General features: G+C 45.6%; 1 protein-coding gene across 1 annotated transcript in view; it reads right to left on the bottom strand.

Annotated features, from left to right (window-relative positions):
- LOC144762707 (elongin-A-like) overlaps positions 1 to 22,626 on the bottom strand; it is a 586,446-nt gene that overhangs the window by 203,913 nt on the left and 359,907 nt on the right. Inside the window, exon 6 of the mRNA XM_078647949.1 lies at positions 21,565 to 21,732. Coding sequence (XP_078504075.1) covers positions 21,565 to 21,732 — 168 coding nt within the window. The remainder of the gene's footprint in view (positions 1 to 21,564; positions 21,733 to 22,626) is intronic.

Below are 22,626 nucleotides of genomic sequence, written 5' to 3'. Positions count from 1 at the left end.
GAGGTCTCGGGGCAACAGATGTCTCGGATAGTGCTGGACGCACAGAGAGCTTTTGATCAGGTGGAATGGGCAAACTTGTGGCAGAATCTAAGATCAAACAGCTTTGGTCCACGTATCTTAACTGCCCTTAGAGCTATGTATGCTCAATCATATGCGAAAATACAGCTGATGGAGAGGGAGTCGAGGAAGGTTAAGATCGCCCATGGTACAAGGCAGGGCTGTCCCTGTTTCCCAATCCTTTTCACGCTAAACATAGACCCGCTGATTAGATCACCACTAAATGACCAGGCAATCCAGCCGGTAGTGGTCAGGGGCTACAGTACCAAGGTGTTAGCTTATGCTGATGACATTGCAGTAGTTACCCCTGACCCACAGGTGGCAATAGGAAGGATGGAAACTCTGGCCCGGGCATTTGGAAAGCAGTCAGGTTATGGATTAAATGCTGACAAAACAAAAATTGTCTGCTCTAAGTCTATTCTCTAGCAGGACTCTCGGAGGACGGAGGCAGTCACGTATTTAGGGATAACCATTGCAGCGGATGTCGGGGCTATCTGGGATATTAACTCGGGCACCCTTAAAAAAAATAGGGGCCGACTTAAAGAGAATGGATAACTTGCATCTATCCATTATCGGAAGGGCAAATGTCATAAAGATGACAATGTTTCCTAAAATGTTATGTCTACTCCGATGCATACCAGTGGAACCCTCAAGCTCCTGCTTTAAAAATAGAGGAGATCTTTTTGCAATTTATTTGGGGATACAAGAAGGTCAAGAGATCCCAGAAATTAATGACCCTACCACAAGACCAAGGGGACTGGCTGTTCCTAATCTTCTATATTATTATTGGGCTATAACGCTGCAGCAAATGATCATCTTATTTAGGCCTAGACCTACAATGCCAGCAGCTCACGACAGGGCAATTTCGCCCTCCATCTTTGAAGTAGCTATTGGTGATTCAGCACCAGGGGTAGCATTGAGGCAGCTGAAAATTCAGCGCTGTCATTATGGCGCTCATCAATCTTTTTGGCTCCACTGTATGACAAAATCGGCAGAACCGGGGAGCAGGCGGGAATTAGTAATATTGGCGATATTGTTAATTCAAACAGATGTCATTTGGAGAGATTCAGGAACGATTTGGGGTAGATCCCCGATGCCTATTTAAGTATATACATATCAGGGAGACAATCAAACCCGTCATTCCACAACTTACAAACTTAGCCCGAAACCCGCTTCTAGATTGCCTAGTTCACAGGCAGCCTCGAGTGAAGGAAATATACTCTATGCTGGTGCAAGCCAACACCGATGATATAGCTAGAACTGAAAGTGGGAGGGCGGTTAAATTGGATAATCAGGATGTGGACTTATGTGGATCTTCAGAATTGTCAAAAAAGTTTTTTTTTCTTTTTTTTTTTTTTTTTTTTTTTTTAATCGGCCAACCTTAAGGCCTAACACTTTAAATCAGTTTTTAGACTTTATTTTACACCAGCAAAATTGTTGGCATGGGGGAAAAGGGAGACCAATAACTGCCGAAGATGTGGACAAGGTCCTGCAGATATGGTTTACATGTTTGCTGAATGTTGTAAATTGAGCATAGTGAAGCAAGGGATTGAAACGTTTCTGTATAAGACTGAGGCCGGTGGTCCCGTTGACCTCAACTTTATTATTATTTGGTTGTGATGAAACCGTACAGCTCGAATTGGCCCAAGCTTATTCTTGCTTTATGGTAATAGCAACCTTTCGTATAATGATTGCTTCAAAATGGAAAGATGAAGATCCCCTGACATACCAAGCTTGGTATGCCAGACTTTTCCATGTATTTAATTTGGAGATGGCATTGTATAAATGTGAAGGTAGGAGAGCGAGGAAAAAGGGGTTACAAATTTGGGGCCCGCTGGTGGAGAAGCAGGGATAAAAGGAAATCTTATGCCTACAAGGTTAAAAGAAAGAACATGTATTGTATTTATCTAACTACTATGATTTCTGGATCAATTGTGTTTTTTGGTGGGGGTTGACTAACTACTGTCTTTTCTGAAGAATAAATAAAAATAAAAAAAGGTTATTGTGGTCTCCAGCACCTCCCTCAGCTCTGTCAGGACCGCCCCCCAGAATAGTTGAATATTCGGGCATGTCCATAGAGTATGATAGAAATCCCCTATAGCAGCGCCACACCTCAGGCAGCCTGGGTCAGTTATTCTCCCAATCTTTTGCATTCGTGCCCTATCAAAATAGGTCCTATGAAGGACATTAAATTGGATCAACCTTAGGCGTGATTTAACCGCAACCTCCCTGGGATGCATGAGGACCGTGCCCCAGTCCACTTCGTCCATTTCACCCACTTCTCGCTCCCATGTGGTCCGTAGGTTCCTCAGTCTATCTGGCCTGTTATTCATTATTGTTTTATATGTAAGCGACACTGCCTTGCTGACCATCCTTTCCTGTAGGAGGCGACCCTCCAGAGGAGCATATTCTGGGAGCGCCTCTGTCAATGCCCTCTCCGCTCTCCATGCGTGTCTGAATAGCATGTATTTAAAGTATTGTGTGTGGTGGAGTCCATATTCCTTGCGCAATGAGGGGAACGACTGTAGCATTCCATTCTTCACTACATCCCCCAGAGTCGACAGGCCTATCGCATCCCAGCCTCTAAATCCCTTCAATTTATTAATTTCCTTCAGCCAGGCGCATTTCCACAGTGGGCTTTGTTTTTATTAATTTACGTTCCCACCCCATCGTTTTCGTCGCCCTCATGCATATCCCTACGGTAAGCCTCGTTGCAGGCAGTAGTCTCAATACTGTTGACATTCTTGACATAAATCGGAATATCTCCGATATAACTGTGGTGAGAGTATTTGGTAAAAAAAAGGTAAGCCAATATTTGGGGTCCAAAATCGTGTTCCAAATAATTGAGTAGCTGGTATTTCAGGAACAATAGTATTGGTTATATCCAAAAATTAGAACCTTTTATTTATCTGAAATGTAGCTATGTGATAGCAAGAAATATGTATTTTCAGAAGCAGTTTTGCTGATGTTAGGACTGCATTTACTAAATACACTTAAGGCAGATATTTTGAGTGACAATTCATGCAGATTTCATAATTCTTATTGCTGAAATAGGATTCCTAGTGCAGTTCGAAACATACTGCATTGAGTGTTACTCCAGGACTGGGGTGGAGGAATTTTATCATTTGCACTTATATAATGTTAGAATAATGTCAAGACCTTAGCATGCCAGAAAGATACAAATTCTGTTTTGAAGAATGATAGGTCATGTGAAATTGTATACGCAGTGTCAAAACCATTTCAGAGGGCCACAGGGCAAGCAGGACCTACTGGGCCAAACAATGGGGTTGAGGTATTTTACTCCTGATGCCCCGGGGCTAACCTACTATGGGTCCTGAGTACTGAGTACCACCCCTTCAGTACATGACCATCAGTGATTGCGTGGGACGAGCAGACCGTAGCTCTTCAGTGGGAGGTATGTGTAAGATACGCGAGAGATCAGAAGTCAAAATACCTCAGAGTTACCCCAATAAGAGGAGTGTCCAATCCAATACCAATCTTTAGTGTTGATATAGTTTTGTTACACATGCTTAACACAGCTAACTGAATAATTCACACAGTCGTCTCTCAAGGCAAGAGCACATCAGAGCAGTGCTCCCCCGCGGGTCATGTCTCCACCCAACCTCCTAATCCAAGCTATATTCTGCATCCCTAGCAGATTCTAGGAGGGGACCCCAGCTGATGCCCACAGTCACAATGTGCATCAAAGTCTGGCTTTGGCCCTGAAAGTTTTTCAGCTCCGAGAGGTAAAACCATCGTGCTCCAACAAGACTGACATGGATCTATGGCCCTACTTCTACCCTACCCAGTAGGCAGCCTTCAGAGAGTCCACAAATCTGGGTGCTTCATTCATCCGGCGGCGAGATCAGCGACCTGGGGTGGTCACAGACTGACTGTGTCTGGGTACAGTGGCTTTTTCTTCTTTGCTTCACTGACTTATTGGCAGAAACTGATGAGGAATGCCTGCAGGCAGTTTCTGGTAGAGTCCCAGAGACCTCCCTCTGGTCTTGAGGACTCCCCCAGTGACTGCACCAATGGTCTTACTGGCCCCCTCCGGCAAATGGGGGTCACAGCTATAGGCAAGTATCCCAATCAGGTCAGATTCTTGGGGGAGACAGCCCCAACAGTCTCAGCGGCTCCCTCCTAGAACACAGGGTTAACAGACACCTGTGACAGCCCCAAAGAGATAGGTGTAGCTGGGAAATGGCCTTCAACTTCACAGTGGCCTAACAGGTGTTGCCAACTTCCTCAGACAGTGTACGGCTCTCTCAACAACAGTGTGTGAGGCACCCTGTCCAGTGTGAGGCACTCTGGACAGGGTGCCTCACACACTGTTCGCCAGGATCCCAGATGAGACAGACTTCTTTTAGGTGCTCTTCTCATCCCACAGGACCTGCTGGTCTTGGCAGGCAGACTTCTAAGCTCTCTGCCTCCTCCTCACAAAGGCCAATGGTCTTGACAGGCAAGCAGTCAGCAAATGCTCCAGACACAGGGCAAGTGTTCTTCACTCCTTAGGGAATAAACCCTCATGCAGATTGAAGACTGGCAATCCTAAATCCCTAATCCTGGCTCCAGCAGCAGGACGTCTCTGTGACTTTCCCTCTCCTGAAGAGAGAGTGCTATTTAACAAAATATGGGGTATATGCTTTCACCTTTATAGTCAAAATCCAAATACATATTTGATTCAGTGTCTGGTCTTTAAAATTCATGCCGGGGGTCCCGGCTCCTCTGAATTGTCTCTCCTATGCACTGCCCCAATCTCAAATGACAGTCTACCACAGCAGGAGTGGCTCTAGTTCGAAGTGACGGTCAGCTTCCACTAAAATATATGCAAGATAAAAGTTCTAAAGACTAAGCCTTCCTCTCGATCAGATTACCTGATATGGCCAGCCTTATCAGTCTCACCATCTCTCAGGCTATGAGCCCAGTCCCTCTGACCAGTAACTCATCCTGGATTCAAAGAGCCTTTTAATGTGTATCCCAGGTTTTAGCCATACAGACTGAGGCATTTATTTAACAGTTGCTACCAGAAAGGCATTTTTAACAGGACCCCACCCCACCCCTCCACTCAACTCTTATTTTCTTCCATGTAATCTGATATTATTCCATGCTTCCATGTAGCCTCATTGGTTGCAGAATGCAATGATGAAGCCGGCCACCAAGGGGAAACCAGGGTGGGTGAAAATAAAAAAGCATTTTGCTTTTCTCATAAGAAACTAGCCTGGACAGCCCACATGATAGCGTATGGCTCTATAATTTGTGCATAGCTTGAGTTTGAGGAGGATGAGCCCTTCTAGGGTCTAACTCTTCTTTCCCCCTAATTTGCAGTATAACATGGTGTTCGATCTGGGGGTCCCTAGTTGGCAGAGGTAGGTACCAATGTCCAAATAGGGACTCTTGCTTCTAGTCAGGGTAAGGGGAATACACTCTTTGGATAACCTCTGCTCACCCCCTTGGTAGCTTGGCACAAGCAGACAGGCTTATCAAAGGCAATGTGTAAAGTATTTGCACCAAAACTCATAGTAACACAGTGAAAACACCACAAATGGACTCCACACCAGTTTAGAAAAATTAAGTATTTTTATCTAAACCAAACAAGACCAAAACGACAAAAATCCAACATACACATTCCAAGAATATGATTTTAAAAGAGTTCTAGGGTTTGCGTCAAAATAATCCACAGTTGCGTCAGTTTTAGTCCAACGTACCTGTAGATGCGACAAAAGTTCCAAGCGGCAACTGCAGCAACAAAAAACAAGCAATGCGTCACTTTTGAGACCCTGGGGAGGCGGTGCGACAACCCCGCCGCACGCAGCGGGCGTGTTGCGACGAATCCAGTCTGTATGGGAAGCAATGCAATACCTTATGTGTATTCCGGCGAGCAGGTTCTCCGGTAGGATGCGTCTCACACAGGCATGACGATCTTCGGGGCGGGGATGATCTTTGGTGCAGCAGCGATGTACGGCGTAGGGTTGATCCTCTTCTGCCGTGGCCACTCGATGCACTTGCGCTGGACTCTGCGACCATGTTCTCAGGGACATGATACGGTCCGCAAGCAAGCGGTGCGATGATTTAAGTCAGCAACGACAGGCTCTGCGACAATACTCTCAGAGACAGGAATCTTCCTGCACCGGGGCGATGCGCTCCTCAAGTGAACAATGCGTCGGTTCTTGCAGAGGTAACAGGCGCTGCGGCGATCTTCGCGGACACAGGAATTCTCTTGCACTGTCGACGATGTGCTCCGCAAGCGAGCAATGCGTGCAAATTTGTAGATCTTCCTTTCTTTTTTTCTAGCTCCCCAAACAGCAGGCAACAACCTCCAGAGGCCCCACAAATGGATCAAGCACTCTAGGCAGGTCAGAACTCACACAGCAGAGTTCAGGGGGGAAGCTGGGGGTGAAGTCCTTTTGTTCCTGGGACTTCTTAACAGGAGGCCATCTCTCCTCAGGCCCTTGGAGATCTTTTCAAGCAAGGGGACCCAGCAACAGCAAATTTCATCCCCTCTCCTTGGCAACAAAGCAACTGCAGGCCAGCCCACAAACACACAGCAGGACAGTCCTTCCTCTTCAGTCTTCCAGCTTTTCTCTTTGGCAGAGGTTCCTTCTTGATTCCAGTATGATCTAAAGTTCTGGGGTCTGGGTATCCCTTTTTGCACCAATATTTCCTTTGTTCTCTGAAGGCAGAGAGGCCCTTGCCTTGTCCAAACCAGTTCTGGTCAGTCCTGGAGCACTCTGTTTACCAGACTCCTTCTTTCCTTTGAGAGAGAGGGGCAGGGTCGTCAGACTCCCAGCAGGAGGTGGAGCCAGCATTTTGGAAGGCAGACACAGCCCTATTCAGGCCCAGGTGCTTTCCCCTCCCACCACTCAAGATGCAGATGGAGCTATTCAGCCCTGGGCTGACCCAGCCAGCCTCCTTGAGCCACCCCAGCCTCTGTCAATCACAAACCAGACAGTCAATTCACAAACAGGCAAAGGCACACAGAAAGCTTAGACAAGAGAACAGCCACTTTCTAAAAGTGCTGTTCTCAAACACAGGATTTAAAAACCATACTTCTTAAAAGATGGGTTATTAAATTCGGAGTTCAGGGATACCAGACTTCAATTTCCTATCTTGCTCCTATGGGAAGATATGCAGGTAAACATTATACACAGCATTCCCCATTATAGACTATAGGCAAGATAGCCTTTCAATAGTGAAAAACGAAAATGGGTGCAATTCACTACCAGAGCATGTCACCTACACTAGTACATGCTCTACTTTTCACATATACTGCACCCTGCCCAGGGGGGTACATAGTCCCTTCCATAGGGGTGTCCAATGTGCACAGAAAAGGAAGGGTTAGGCCTGACCAGTGTGGACACTGGTCAGATCATCATGGCAGTTAGCAACTGCACACAGGTACTGCGGTGGCAGGCCTGAGACACCATTTTAGGGCTACTCCTGTGGGTGGCACAATCAGTACTGCAGGCCCACTCGAAGCATTTGAACTACCAGCCCTGGCACACTCAGTGCACTTTACTAGGGACCTACTGGTAAAACAAATATGCCAATCAGGGATAACCAATCACAATTTACCTAGGGAGCACTTGCACTTTAACACTTATCAGCAGTGGCAAAGTGCCCAAAGCATTTAAACCAGCAAAAACGAAATCCAGCACAGCGTTAAAAATACAGGAGGTAGAGGCAAAAAGCCAGGGGAAACCATGCCAAAGATGCCAGGTCTAACACATGGTTAATTAAAAGGGCATGTCTTCAGCTTCATCTGGAATTCAAGAACAGAGGAGGAGGCTCTGATGTGGAGTTGGAGGCTATTCCACGCTTTAGGAGCAATGCAGGAGAACACCCGTTCTCCTGATCTCTTTTGGTCTATGCATGGTATGTGTGCGAGTAGGAGTCATGCAGAGCTGAGGTGTCTAGGTGGTTGGTGGAAGGAGAAGATGCAACTGTCCAGGTAGTTGGGACGTGAGCTGGGTTGTGCTTTGAATGTGTGTGTGAGGAGTTTGAATTAGGAGTGAGCGTTTGTGTATCAGGAGCCAGTGGAGTTCCCCAAGGTGTGGCTCAATGCGAGTTCTGTATGGAAGGTTTAGGATGAGTATGGCTACTGAGTTCTGGATACTTTATAGTCTTCTAGTGAGTTGCTTGGTGATCCTGGTATAGAGGATGCTACCATAGTCCAACTTGCGGGTGACTAGCTCTTGAGTGAGTTTTTCTAGTGTTGCATGGGAGCCATTTGAAGATCTTCCTCACCATGTTCAAGGTGTGGGGGCAAGATGCATTGACAGTGTAGACTTATGCTTTCATGTCCGGTTTTCTATCAATAATTATTCTGATTATTTAGATCCCTCTGTCTCGTGCATAAAACCATTCACCCTTCGGGACAGTTCTACTTAAGGAAAAAATCTAATCACTATGCACCCAGCCATGTAGTGAACTCACAGAATGCCTTGTTTTTCATCTATCCCGAGATTTAAACAGGATCTCAGCTATTAACCCTTATTGACAGTACTTCTACACTTTAGAAAGGCCTTAAAGACCTGGTTCTATAGATGCTAATTATTTGCTCTCCTTACAGACATTTTGGTCTATAGTTGCCCTGGCAATTTCTTGCTCAGTCACTCAATGTCAGGACATCTAAGTGGGTAATTACATGATCAAATTCTATAACACATTTCCATAGACTGGGCTATCAGTCCCCTCTAAATTAAAGGGTTGTTCCACAAGACACATACTTTTTCTTGAGAGTTTGCAATGGGAGTGCCACCTGTCGGGCATGCAGCTTGGTTAAGCCTGTAATTATACCATGCATTAGTAGCCTAATATAGGATGTGACTCAGCAGTCTCTGAAAACAATACTCCGTTTTGATGAGATCTAAGATCCTTGAAGTGAAATTCAAGATGCTAATACTATTAGGAATGGAATGAAGAAGAGACTATAAATAGTGATGCCTTGATTTTCACAATGCTTAGTGTTTTTGATGACAAAAACACTGACCTACAGAACATTGGCAAAAACACCATCTGGATTCATTTATCACGGTGAAAAGTGAATTGGGGATCTTTGTGTGAAAATTCCTCTATCTCTCCCTTATCCCCTGGTTGAGGCAATAGCTAGAAGGAAGATTGTCTTCCATGTACGAAACCGGAATTCATCCAATCAAAATCGTTATTCAGCTTTTTAGATAAAACCATAGAAGTACACACAAAATTGTGACATGTAAAATATCATATCAGCATTATATCCAACATGTTAAAATACTTGAGGTAAAATAAAAGTATGACCGTTCACACAGTACATTTAAGAACACTTCATGGATAAAAAAGCATGACAAATTAGTGGTTAGGGCTAAAAAGGCACCAAGTTAATTTCGTCTAAGCCATTGAAAAGATACAATGCTAAAAGGCCCTTACTATTTTCTGCAACTCACAGAGCCAAATAAAGCACAACTTTCTCGGCTATACCAAACATCCAAAAACAGTCCAAAAAAAGGTAAGGGGGAATTGGGCGATTATGGAATGTTGTGCCAACAGAGGGAAACATAGCAATTGGTTTACCACCAAACTTAATTACAAAAACCTCGAACCAGGTGTGAAAATGCAAGTTAGCATACTAGTGGCTGAGGGGTGGAGACGTGGGCAGGACAGCAAAGGGAGGTGGCTAGCATGGGAAGGGGCAGAGTGTAGTATGTAGTTGAGTGAATAAAGCCCTCCAAAGAATTTGAGAGTCCTTGTCCATTATTGCTAGGACGACTCTACAACTGGCAACGAGGGTGGGATGAGTCAGCGCATGGCCTGAACGCGCTACTCCCTGAATCCAGCGGACGACTAGTTTCCGTGACGCCGTGGGTGTGGAGTTGCTTCCGCGGTGTGCGCGGTCATCTGGGTGCTCCCCCCCCCCCCCCCCAGCTGTCCTGGCCGCGCTGTGGATCGCTTGCTGTGGCTCCTAATTCGTGAGCCGTGGGAGTGGTGTTTGTGAGCGCAGATGAGCGCTGTGATCTGGGTGCCCACCCCAGTCACACGTGTTGCCCCGCGACGTGCTGCCTGGTGCCGGGAGCCCATCCCGGTCTTACCTGCCGCCTGGAGTCCTGGGTTGATGTCGGGAGCCTACCCTGATTTGCTGCCTTGCATCGACGCGATCGTCGAAGCGGTGAGTGCCTCCCTGTGCATGCTGAGGCCCCGGTGTGTATTGTGCGGAGCCAAATCTCGCGGGAAGCGAGATTGACGGCGGCGGCCATCTTGGAGTCAGGCATGCCATCTGCACCTATCCCCTGTCAGGGATAGCAGGCGGTCATTTTAGAGTCAGGCAGCAGTGATTCTACAATCAAGCAAAGGCAAATGCAAGCCTGAAAACTGATATCTAGTGAAACAATTCAGCGGAAAGAGTGTTGCGACGCCAGAAAAGGGATAGAGGACAGGCTGTCCATAAGTGCGTGATCCCTATAGTGGACAAAGGCAGTACCATATCCTGTGTCACCAGCTAGTGCGTGATTGCACGAAATAGACACCACCGCAAGTGACTACCTGAGGATACTACTACGACACAAAACCACTCCAAGGATGTCAGGATCACCGTCACGCCGAACTCAAGACCAAACTCCAGCTGGTACCAGCCGACCAGGCATGATGGGTGTTTCCTTCCTACGCCCACCTGAGCTGCTCGCTCTAGTAGCTGGAGGAGGAATGGGCCTTCACTGGCAAGAGTGGCTTTAAGACTTCGAAGACTTCATGCAAGGGTCTCGCGTGACGGAGGAAGATCAGAAATTAATCGCTCTGCGTAACCTCATAGGAAAGGAGGTTGGTCAACCCATAAAAGAACTGCCCGCGGGGGATGCTGTGTCCTACGTCAAAGTGCGCGACGCACTAAACAGGAAGTTTACACACAAAAGGAATGTTGATTATGAAAGGTACAGCTTTAACCTAGCCGCACAAGAGAAGGAAGAACCTATGAGCACGTTCATCACACGGCTTCGACGGTTGGCTCGATATTGTGAATTTGACACGTTTTCCACTGAAGATGCTCTCTGACTACGCATTATAGAAGACTGTCCATCGGAGTCACTAAGAAGGCGACATCTAAACTTCTAAAGAAAAGCTATACGTTAGACGAAATCGAAGAAATGACTAGAGTTCATGACCAGGCGGAAGAGCACGCCAAGAAGATGGAAGCAGGGCGTACAGAAAAGCTTGAACAAGCCTTCCGACTTCAATCTCGTACTACCCGCAGATCCTCTCATGGTAGACAAAGACCGTCTAGACCTAAAGTTCATCATCAACACACGGGTCGCAGATGTCACAGCTCAAGCAAAACGGACAGGAGACGGGAACGTCAGCTTAAGTGTTATCGATGCGGATACGACTTCCCTCACTCACGCTGATGCATGTCCCGCCCTTGGACAACAATGCCGGAAATGCGGGAGAAACAACAATTTTGAAAACGTCTGTGGAGAATAACGAAGAGACAAACAGAGGGAACATGGCAGGTCATCTCGTCCAACGACTACGCGCCATCACGCCAAAGCGGTACAAGATCGCCGAAGATCATCCACTGGATTCTCACAATCAAGTGGAGCATCACGCAAATCATATTGGTCCAGGAGATCGCCGTCACAAGAGTCAAGGTCGCCATCGCCTGTGTCACAGGACAGCAATGAATACATCTGTATGGTGGCAGATCCTGATCAACTCAAGAAATACCCGCGACTCGACATCCGGGTGGGTGAACATGTGGCTAAGTTTGTGCTTGACAGTGGCGCCTCCCTAAACTACATTCCAGTGACCGAATATCGCAGGATGAATCCAACCTCTTCACTGAGCCCGGCACACGTGAGAGTGTATACCTGGATGTCAAGAAAACCACTTCCTTGCCTAGGAAAGTTTGCAACCACTCTCACTCACAAGAACCACACTGTGTCCGCTTACATACATGTAATCGAGGGACCAGAAGCAGACTGCCTCCTCAGCCTTCCCACAGCAGAACGACTCCGACTGGTAGAGATCCTATACAGTGTCAATGATGACCCAGACATCCACAAATTTCCCAAACTATTCACAGGACTCGGCAACAATGGCTTGCTGTCAAGTGCAGCTACATATCAATGAACAGGTAACTCCTGTAGCTCAGCATCACAGAAGAGTCCCATTTCATCTCCAAAGGGCTGTAGAAGAGGAATTACAAGAACTACTGCAAGCCGACATCATTAAAAGACCAGATGGACCCACTCCATGGGTTTCTCCAGTGGTGATCATGCCGAAAAAGGGTACCCCAGACAAAGTGCGCCTCTGTGTTGACATGAGGGTACCCAATACCGCAATAGAGCGAGAGCGACATTAGGGGCCGCTTATGAGTGACATGATTGCGTCCCTTAATGGAGCTCAAGTCTTTCCCAAGTTAGACCTTAACAAAGGGTACCATCAACTTGAATTACATGAAAAATCCCCAGTATATCACCACGTTTGCCACTCATCTCGGACTTTTCAGATACAAGCGGCTTAGCTTTGGGGTCTCCACCCGAGATCTTTCAAGAAGCCATAGGAAAGACAATCCATCACATTCCAAATGACCTAAACTACAGCGACGACATCCTGATTTATGGTGCAACAGTGCAGGAACATGACACGGCGCTTGACAGGGTTTGTCATGCCCTGCTGGATGCGAATCTTACTCTAAATTAAGACAAATGCGAATTTCATAGGTCCACACTGACATTTTCTCAGGCGCAGGAATGAAGCCTGATCCCGAAAAAGTAGCAGCCTTGAACAACACCATGAGCCCTCAGGATGTAGGAGATGTGCGATCTTTTCTAGGAATGACGAGCTACTGTGCCAGGTACATACGAGACTATGCCACCATCAGCTATCCATTGCGTCAACTCACAAAACAAGAGCAGCCGTTCCAATGGACAACACAATGTGAAAAAGCCTTTCAGGATATCAAAAGGGCGGTTGAATCTGCCAACAACTTGGCCTACTTTAATCCTAAGAGGAAAACAGAAGTCACGGTGGATGCCAGCCCCGTTGCCTTAGGAGCCATACTAGCCCAATTTGACCATGACACTGACCAACGACACATTGTTGCATACGCCAGCCAGCAGAAGTCTCACAGATACAGAAAGAGCTTATTCTCAGCCCGAGAAGGAGAGCCTAGCCGTTGTATGGGCATGCGAACACTTTCACATCTTTGTGTATGGCAAGCACTTCACATTGATAACGGACCACCAAGCATTAGTCACCATCTTTGGCAATCCGAGAGCTAAAATGCCCCCAGGATAGAACGTTGGGGCCTCAGTCTCCAAGAGCACACCTACACCATCATACACAAGCCCGGAAAAGCTGCCAATCCCACTGACTATATGTCAAGGCATTCAACAAACCAGGAGAAAGAGGGTCTAAGGGATAGTTTAACGACCCAGCAGTACTACTATCCCTAGGAACAGTTACTACAACAAAAAATAGCAAGGGGTCAAAAGCAAACGCAAACTAAGTTACATCCCTACGTAGTGACTGGAAAGCAAAAGGAAATGAACTACTGGTGTGTAGTGCGAATCACACATAGGGTCTCCTATCTCTTGAGAGAAGATTTCCATCAGTCACCACTCGGATCCGCCCTTCATCATCTGGGATCCTCCACCCTCGGAGGTAGATTGTGAGACCCACAATGGACTGGCAGATGTTGGAAGCCTAATCCTACCTGTGGTGTCCAGTGTGAGGGGAACACTAAATGTATTATGGTGACTGAAAGCAGTGCTAATAAGTGAAGTGCAAAGTGAAGTTGTGGAAAGAACTATAAAATTAGGTAGAGAAGTGAAAAAATTCTTTATTAAGGTTCACTTCAATCCTAAAAATAAAAATGAGTGCGTAGTGATCTAAACAAATAACCACTGTTGGAGATGGGAGGTCGACATGTTTCTGCAGACTAATAAGATCCACGTGGTATCTAGCTGCTTCCTCACACTGGACACCACAGGTAGGATTAGGCTTCCAACATCTGCCAGTCCACTGTGGGTCTCACAATCTACCTCCGAGGGTGAAGGATCCCAGATGATGAAGGGTGGATCCGAGTGGTGACTGATGGGAATCTTCTCTCAAGAGATAGGAGACCCTATGTGTGATTCGCACTACACACCAGTAGTTCATTTCCTTTTGCTTTCCAGTCACTACGTAGGGATGTTTGCTTTTGACCCCTTGCTATTTTTTTTTGTAGTATATGTCAGGGCATCCTAAGGCCACAATCACATCTTTGTGGTTGACCACGCCAGGCCACCTGCGGTTCCACTAGAAGCCATTCGGGATGCCACAAACCAAGACGCTCTTCTACAGCAGGTGAGACATCGCATTCGAACAAACAGCTGGCGTAACTCAGATGAAGATGAATTAAAGGAACCGAGTGCACGACAAGAACTGAATGCATTCAAACATGTGAAAGATGAACTATCTGTTGCTACCGATGGATTCGTACTCCGAGACCAGAGAATTTTCTTCCCCATGCAAAGTGCGCCTCTGTGTTGACATGAGGGTACCCAATACCGCCATCGAGCGAGAGCGACATCAGGGGCCGCTTATGAGTGACATGATTGCGTCCCTTAATGGAGCTCAAGTCTTTCCCAAGTTAGACATTAACAAAGGGTACCATCAACTTGAATTACATGAAAAATCCCCAGTATATCACCACGTTTGCCACTCATCTCGGACTTTTCAGATACAAGCGGCTTAGCTTTGGGGTCTCTTCTGCAGCCGAGATCTTTCAAGAAGCCATAAGAAAGACAATCCATCACATTTCAAATTACCTAAACTACAGCGACGACATCCTGATTTATGGTGCAACAGTGCAGGAACATGACACGGCGCTTGACAGGGTTTGTCATGCCCTGCTGGATGCGAATCTTACTCTAAACAAAGACAAATGCGAACCTGGCGCATGAAGGACATCGTGGAGTGGTGGCGACCAAGAGAGCTCTTAGAGAGAGAGTGTGGTTCCCATTATTGGATCAGATGGTAGAACTGACACTAAAAGACTGCCCTCAATGTCAACTAGTGAGCCAAGGAGAGCCTCCTGCTGCCCTTCAGATGTCCGCACTACCTAATGGTGTCTGGCAAGACGTTGCCTTGGACTTCTTTGGTCCTCTTCAATCAGGCAAAGATATCCTAGTTATCAAGGACGAATACTCCAGGTTTCCCATCGCCCAGTTCCTCTCATCAACGAAGGCTACTATCACCATAGCTGTTCTCGATGAAGTCTTTGCTGCGTGGGGCATACCGAAGACAATTAAAACAGATAACGGGCCGCCATTCAACGGGCAGGAGTTTGGAGAGTTTGCCAAACATCTTAATTTCAAACATCGCAAGATTACTCCCCTATGGCCGCAAGCAAATGGAATGGTCAAAAGATTTATGGCCACCCTGAAAAAGACACTCCAGCAAGCGGCACTGACAAGAGACCCCCAAACGGCTTTAAATGAAGTCCTACGGGCATATCGAACAACCCCCCATGCTACCACTGGCAAGTGCCCAGCCACCCTCATGTTGGGACGATGTTTAAGGACCAGGATACCCACTCTGGATAATGCCCTCCAGTCTAACACACATGAACGTGATCATGACGATCTTGCCATAACTGATTGGAAGAACAAAGAAAGGATGAAGTCATACGCGGACACTCGGAGGAGAGCCAGAACTCCGTCCATCCATGAGGGAGACTGGGTACTGGTCAAACAAGAGCAACAGAGAAAATTGGACTGTCGATATCGAGCTGAGCCGTTAAGTCACTCAGCAAAAGGGAACTATGATCACCGCGGAATCCGAGAACAAGAGTATCACAAGAAATGTGTCAAATTTTCAAAAATGTCCTTCTGCAGTCAAAGATGCTCTCACTGCTCCAGTGACAGCCATGGCTAGTGAAGATACAGCAGTCGGCAGCACTCACTCAGAGCCCGGACGTCCCGATGAACTGGAAAGTGAGAGTCCAGAGGCTTATCTGAGACCACGACGAACCATTCGAAGAACAGTAAGGTTGATTGAAGAACTGTGAATATGTTAATGCTATCATCAAGGTAACAGGCAGTTGCAAGAACAAGTGACTTTTGCATTTGTTGAAGAAGAGGGGAAATGTAATAATTCAAGTTAGCATACTAGTGGCTGAGGGGTAGAGACGTGGACAGGACAGGAAAGGGAGGTGGCTAGCATTGGAAGGGGCAGAGTGTAGTAGGTAGATGAAGGAAACAGTTGAGTGAATAAAGCCCTCCAAAGAATTCGAGAGTCCGTGTCCATTAGCAAGTAAAAATTGATCGGGAAACCCTCTTGCTATACAAAGTTTCAAAATCCCCCGACGCCGACTTCACTATTATGAAATACCACACCACTGGTCAAGGTTATAGGTTAGCTGCATAATCCTGCCCACTTTAAGTGCCTTTTTCCACTCAATCAGGCTAAGACAGTTTACATCCAAAAACAAAATAAATAAACCATACAATACGTGGTCATTTACACATACATGGGTAAAATCAATGCTTATTACGGATCTTAAACACACTTAACATATAATTCAAGAACACAGATATGGTTTCTGGAGTGCCCAGATCATAAAGGTAGCCCAGGGCCAGTTAGTGGGAATGAGTTTTCTGTGTTAAAAGTAGGGGCCAGAGAAACTAGGCTCTCTGTGTGGTGTAAAGAGTGCAAAATAAATTAAAGTGTTTAGTGCACTACCATGCGGAACTATCACAGGGACAAGGGGGAAGACATGAAAATCAGGAACCCTGTTCTGGGTAGGCTGTCAAGAAATGTAGGGTTTTCAGACGAAACCTAGCCAGCAAGAATCTATGGCTTTCATTTACGACTATATGTAGGTAAAGCACGGCCAGGCATGGGAAAATAGAATGAGCTCTCTATCCCTGGTGCTTCTATCTACCACCCGTACAATGTTAACATGCTTATAAAAAGGTATTTGATTCGACTAGATGAAACAACTTCAAGAATTTATGGGTTGAAAAAATATTCTGGCCCTCCCAGCTTAGTAAAGCTAAGTTTAATAAACTTCAGCCAGGTGATTTCTAAAAAGCTTTCCAAAGTTGCGCAGTCACTCAAGATTAATTTGCAGAAGTGGGCCTTACGGTTTTTCCAAATTTTGAGCCATAATAACAGCGGTTGTAGTTTTAAATATTCTTCCAAATTGGACAGGCCCAGCTCTTCATGGCATAATGAGGCAGGAGTGGATTGTGGCACAACACGCAACCTTCTTAAAAATGTATTCTCTATTATTTGAAGGGATTTACTGTTGGCATAACTCAAGACACCTGCACCAAAAGAAAGGATTGAAAGACACTTATTTTAAAAACTCAGTTCCTCGATTGGCTTGAGCCCTAATCGTTTAGAACATCTAAAAACCGTGTCTATTGACCTTTGAAACTGAAGGGCTCTGTTTCACAGAAATGTCCAATACAAGTCAACAGGGACTTCCAAGAATCTAAACTGAGGGATTTTTTAAATTTCAGTGCCCCCAAGTAAAAATGTATTTGTTTAGGCTAGCATTGGACCGTATTTCCTTATAAATGATTTAGTGCAATATGTTGGCTGTTCTGGCTATAAGTAAGTACTGCATCGTCTGAATAAAGTAAAAGTGGGACGTGTTAAGAGGGGAGCTTCAGCATATCCTTCCCCACACTACACAGACGGGCCTCAAGACCATTTAAGTAGATTAGAAAAAGAAATGGGACCTTACCCAGGCTTGGAAGGGACATTTATCCATTTAAAAGCTAACCATTGCTATATTGAACCTTTGCAGTGGAGTTCGAACGGAGCCTACAGAGCAGATTAATAATAGCACTATCTCCCTAGGTCGGACATGACAGACCACAGTTTCGATCGATCTACTGTGTCAAAGGCACATGTTAGGTCCATAAAGGCAAGATGAACACATCCTTTTTTTGCCTTGGTATCTTTTTAGACAATAAGTGACAGATTCTGGGATTGTTCCATGGTTCCCAGGCCGGGTCGAAACCAGAACTGGACATTCGAGAGTGCCAGACTCCACTGCTCAGTCCTCCAACTTCATTAAAATCACCCTACCCAAGTTCTTTACTGTACTGACTAGCAGGGAGATCGCGCAATAGCAATGGGGCTGGCTCCTGTCCCTCATAAAAAAAACGGGGACAGTAATGGCCTCCTGTCAGGTTTTCACTAGGGGTCCTACGATAGAGCTTCTAATGACATTTGTAATTAAGGGTGCCCAGAATTGTAGTGGTGATTTATAAACATCTCTAGCGATTCTATCTGGCCCTGGTGCTCTCCCAGAGATTCACGTTCAGTGGCCAGGGTGACATCTAACATCAATTTTACTGCTTAAGGCAATAACAGCATTCAAGTATCTGGGTACCACAGTATCTGTCAGAGCATTGGTGAGGTGGGCCCCTAATCAAAAGATATCTGAAAAATGTGCCACCCAATCATTAGTTTGTATCAGCAACTCAATTTTTGGCGTTTCATCTCACAAAACACTTGGTGAGTTAACAACCTGTCAAAAAGCTCGGGAGTCTCAACGTGATTGCTGCCCTAAGATCTTCCCAGGCCTTCTTTCTTATTTTCGCTGTCTTTAAGGTTATTGCTTCTATGTAGGATTTCCTAGCCAAGGCTACACCTGCTTTGTCTCGTGGACGCTTGGCAAGTGCTAGCATTAGAGACCTGTGGTATTATTAAACCATCGAGGGCTGGCACTGGCCTTGGTAACAGTTTTAGTTAGCTCAGCTGCCATGTAATGATTTAGGATGGCTTATGAAGGATTTGTATCAGTCTCAAGGACCATAGCAATTTCGGACTCGTTATTAATGAGAAGGTCCTTAAAAAAGAAAAAAGCGTCCTAGTCTATTCTCTCCCATTTGATATTAACTCCCTTGTTCTTACTGAATTCTAGTGTTCAATGATGCGCATTTGGGGGGTTTCACAAAAATTCAGTTGGAGTTCCAAAATTAGGGGGTCGTGGTCACTTATGCAGCTAGGCAAGACATTACAACCAATATAAGACAGCAACAGTTCCTTGGAGATTAACATGTGATCAATAATAGATGTTAAATCTTGCCCCATAAATGTTGGGGGTCTGCCAGGACTTAGCATGATGTAGATCTTGGGCGATCAAATTATTTGCGGATAAGACTCTGTTCAACGAATCCAGCCTGGAGTGTGCCTAAAATGTGTGAGGGATTGATCTAACATCTCTAATACCACATTTAGACATGGCTTCAGGATTACACATTTGGATGTTAAAATCACCCACCCAAATTGTTAGTAAATCCTTCTTGTGCTCACAATACACTTTTTGTAAAGTTTCCTCCAGCCCATCCATCACTTTTGTAACTGCATAATCAAATATATTATTATAGAAGTTTACTAGTAACAAACCGTAAGATTAATGCAGGCTCATTATAAGTATGTGAAAGTATGGCGTGAAAGTAACTTCATGGGCTTTAGAGTCTGTGTTACTAATATGAAGGTGACCAGGCCACCTTTGGCCTGGCCCGAATTTAAAGCAGTAGCTGGGACAGGATAGTTGGCATAACCATCTAGGTGGGGTTGACCCAACATCCAGGTCTCTTGACACTTACTTATTGAGTGCTGGTCCTAAAGTTTGCCAGTCAGGGTTGTTTAACTTTGATCAGAGTCCGGTTATGTTCCACTAGATTATGCTCCAGCTCTTATTCTGGCTCGTTAAGGTGGAGGGCTGACCTTGAAGAGGCCTACGAGGGGTTACAGAGTCCATGGGTTCCACTGGGTGGTAGGTGTCTTGTAGGAGAAAATCTAGTTATTCCCGGGATGAGAAAGCTTCAAATCTATTAAAAATGGGAAGACTGCTTTTCGGGTTTTGCCGATGGTGAAACCTGGGTGCCTCCCTTTTTGTCACGCTTATTTGACCACATTGATGACTCTTACCGTTTGTGTTCCATAGAGGGGAGGGTTTTGAGTCATAAAAAAAAGCAGAGGGTGTGGGCTCTGACACCATCAGAAACACTGGCTGTTTTGAGAAGACAATGAAGTAGTGCCTGGACAAATTCTGATCTCCTAAACGTTATGATTACACAGTCACCATTTGATGTTTTCTCCCATGGGACAACCCACGAAACGTGCCTGGCAGTAACTATGTCTTTAGATAAGTCTCTGGACTAACCAGTATGCTTCTTCAACCAGTGGTGAGCCTTGTTCAGTAAGGAGATGTGGCATGAGGAATCGATGGGTGGCATTTTCTTGCAATTGTATAGGGAGTGCAGACTGGGAGCATGTGGGGTTGTACAACGGGGGCTTCATTCCAGTACGTAGTACAGGAGCCATCATCATTTGGAAGGCCCTTGTAGTCAGGCCTGTCAGGGCCTCGCTGCTCTGGAACTGGTCATCCTCCTTGGGGACTTGAATTGGGAACAGCTGCACTGGTAGCCAGTGGTACATGCGAGTTCACAAGTTCAGCGCTCTCCTGAGGGAGACGGGGCAGGGATGCAGGGTTACATTCCTGTGCCTGGGCTGAATATGTATTTGTATAGGACGAAAACGTATCGTGTTTCTCGAAAGTGGCCAGTTTAGCTACAATTAAGTCTTGCCGGTACAGGAAAAATCTGCTTTGAAACGGCTCGTGGAGTAATTGTGGGGGGCATGTTGACATTAAATTCAGTTAAGTCAACATTAATGGGGTGTACATCAGGTTGACTGTGATCTGGGGCACCAGATCTCTTTAAAGTAGATTCCAGACAAGCTTCCATACGGACAGTGTCTGTTTCCATGGCCCCATGACCGATGTCAGATATTTTGTGAAGGTGTTGTAATTGGTGCCTGTGCCCCCTTCCTATCCCACTGAGTTATGGCCTCTCTTCCGCTTACCCCATTTTCCAGCGATTACCTGGTTCGATATCTTGCTGGCCTTAAATGGACTGCCTCCTGGTGCCAAGGTATGCTGCGGGGATTTTGATGAAAATGACTGAGCCAAGAGACGGGGCGCAGTCCAGCCTCCTCCGGGCTCTCATGAACTCTGCAGTACGTCTCCAGTGTCTTTATGATGCACCAGCACCTGCCAGCCCCTACGTGATGGCCTGGAAAGCTGAGAGATGTTGTTCCACCCCTGCAAGTGATGCACTGTGCGGCAGGGCACAGTCAAGGGCGAAGTGAGCGAGACTCCCGCGCTGTTGGAAACCGCCGGTGTCTTCATGGAGCTCGGCTGCCCTGTCAGCCCCCACGTGATGGACTGGAAAGCTGGGGGGGTGTAGTCCCACCCCAGCAAGTACGGCTGATGCACTGTGCGATAGGGCAAAGTCAGGGTCTACGTGAAACCTGGATTAGAAGTCCTGAATGGCCTCCAAAGGCTTACATGAAATAAGTAAAATATATTTTTTTTAAAGAAGGAGATTTATCTGCATCACACCTTTCAATATGTCACATCTTCATATTAAAATATTAAGATATTTACTTCTCACAGGAAAAACAATATATGAAGTGTACGTCGCAGAAAAAGAATATTTGTTCAATGAAACATTTGAAAGTACTTACAGTCAATATTATTTTGAAGAACACGGAGACACTGCTCATAGAGTGTTAGCATTTTTGAAAGAAAAATTGGTTTGGATCCAGAGTACACTTGCATTTTAGAATTAAGCCTCTTTCCTGTAAAGCAGGTCATATCACTGTGTTCATCCAACAATGCTTCTGGTGCAGAACCTAAGTATGTAAGACAAAGCAAACAATTATCTCAAAAGGGTTAATGTTAACGAAAACAAAATGTATTATAGTTTGTTTTAATCTATTGGAGCCAAAGGGCAAGAGGTAAAGGCTGAGGTGCAATTTTAATAGCTCCTTCCTTTTACTCATACGCCAGACTGACTAAGCCTGCTCAAGATCCAACATCAATTCCACTGCTTGAAATAATCGAACGCATTTTAAGTGTTCATACGACAAGTGTAATAAATATGTAGCAATAGGACGAATGACTGCAACAAAACCGAGATTACACCTTATATCAGTGGCCCTGCAAACTGTCAATCGTCTGTTTAAACAGTATTTAAGAAGTTGCATTTTTTTTTATACATAACTTAAATCAGATAGGAAACATTCACCTCCGAATCTCAGGGACACAAACTATAAATGCATTGTTAATTCAGTGAGAAATTTTCCAACATGTATTACCACTCATCTGAAGTATGTATGAGCAAGTAATGTTTAAGTAGGGGGAAAATGTTCATCAGTCTGGAGTTGTGGAAGCAGTGTACCACAGGTGTCTGATGAGTCATTACAGGATATCAACTTTTGATCTCAATCCCCTTTTTTGGGAGATGTTCCCTGCCCCAGTTCAGTACTACCCCCAATTTGGCCAATGGAAGAGCCAGTGCAGTAAAATGTTTCACCGGGGTAAGGAACTACTTTACAAACCCTAGTATTGCCAGTAAGGGAGTATCAATTCTGCATAGTATCATCTTCCCCAGTTCAGTGAACACATGCAACCAAACAGCTTGAATTCCAGGGCACCCCAAGCCAAGAGAGTAAAATCTGCTTCATTTCAAGAGCATCTAGAGCAGTTGTCAGCCTCAATCAGCCCAAACGACATCAGTCGAGCTC

The sequence above is a fragment of the Lissotriton helveticus genome, chromosome 6, assembly GCF_964261635.1.
Source record: "Lissotriton helveticus chromosome 6, aLisHel1.1, whole genome shotgun sequence".
Lineage (NCBI taxonomy): Eukaryota > Metazoa > Chordata > Amphibia > Caudata > Salamandridae > Lissotriton > Lissotriton helveticus.
Note: the sequence above shows the minus strand (reverse complement) of the source record. Positions and strands in the feature narration are given on the sequence as shown.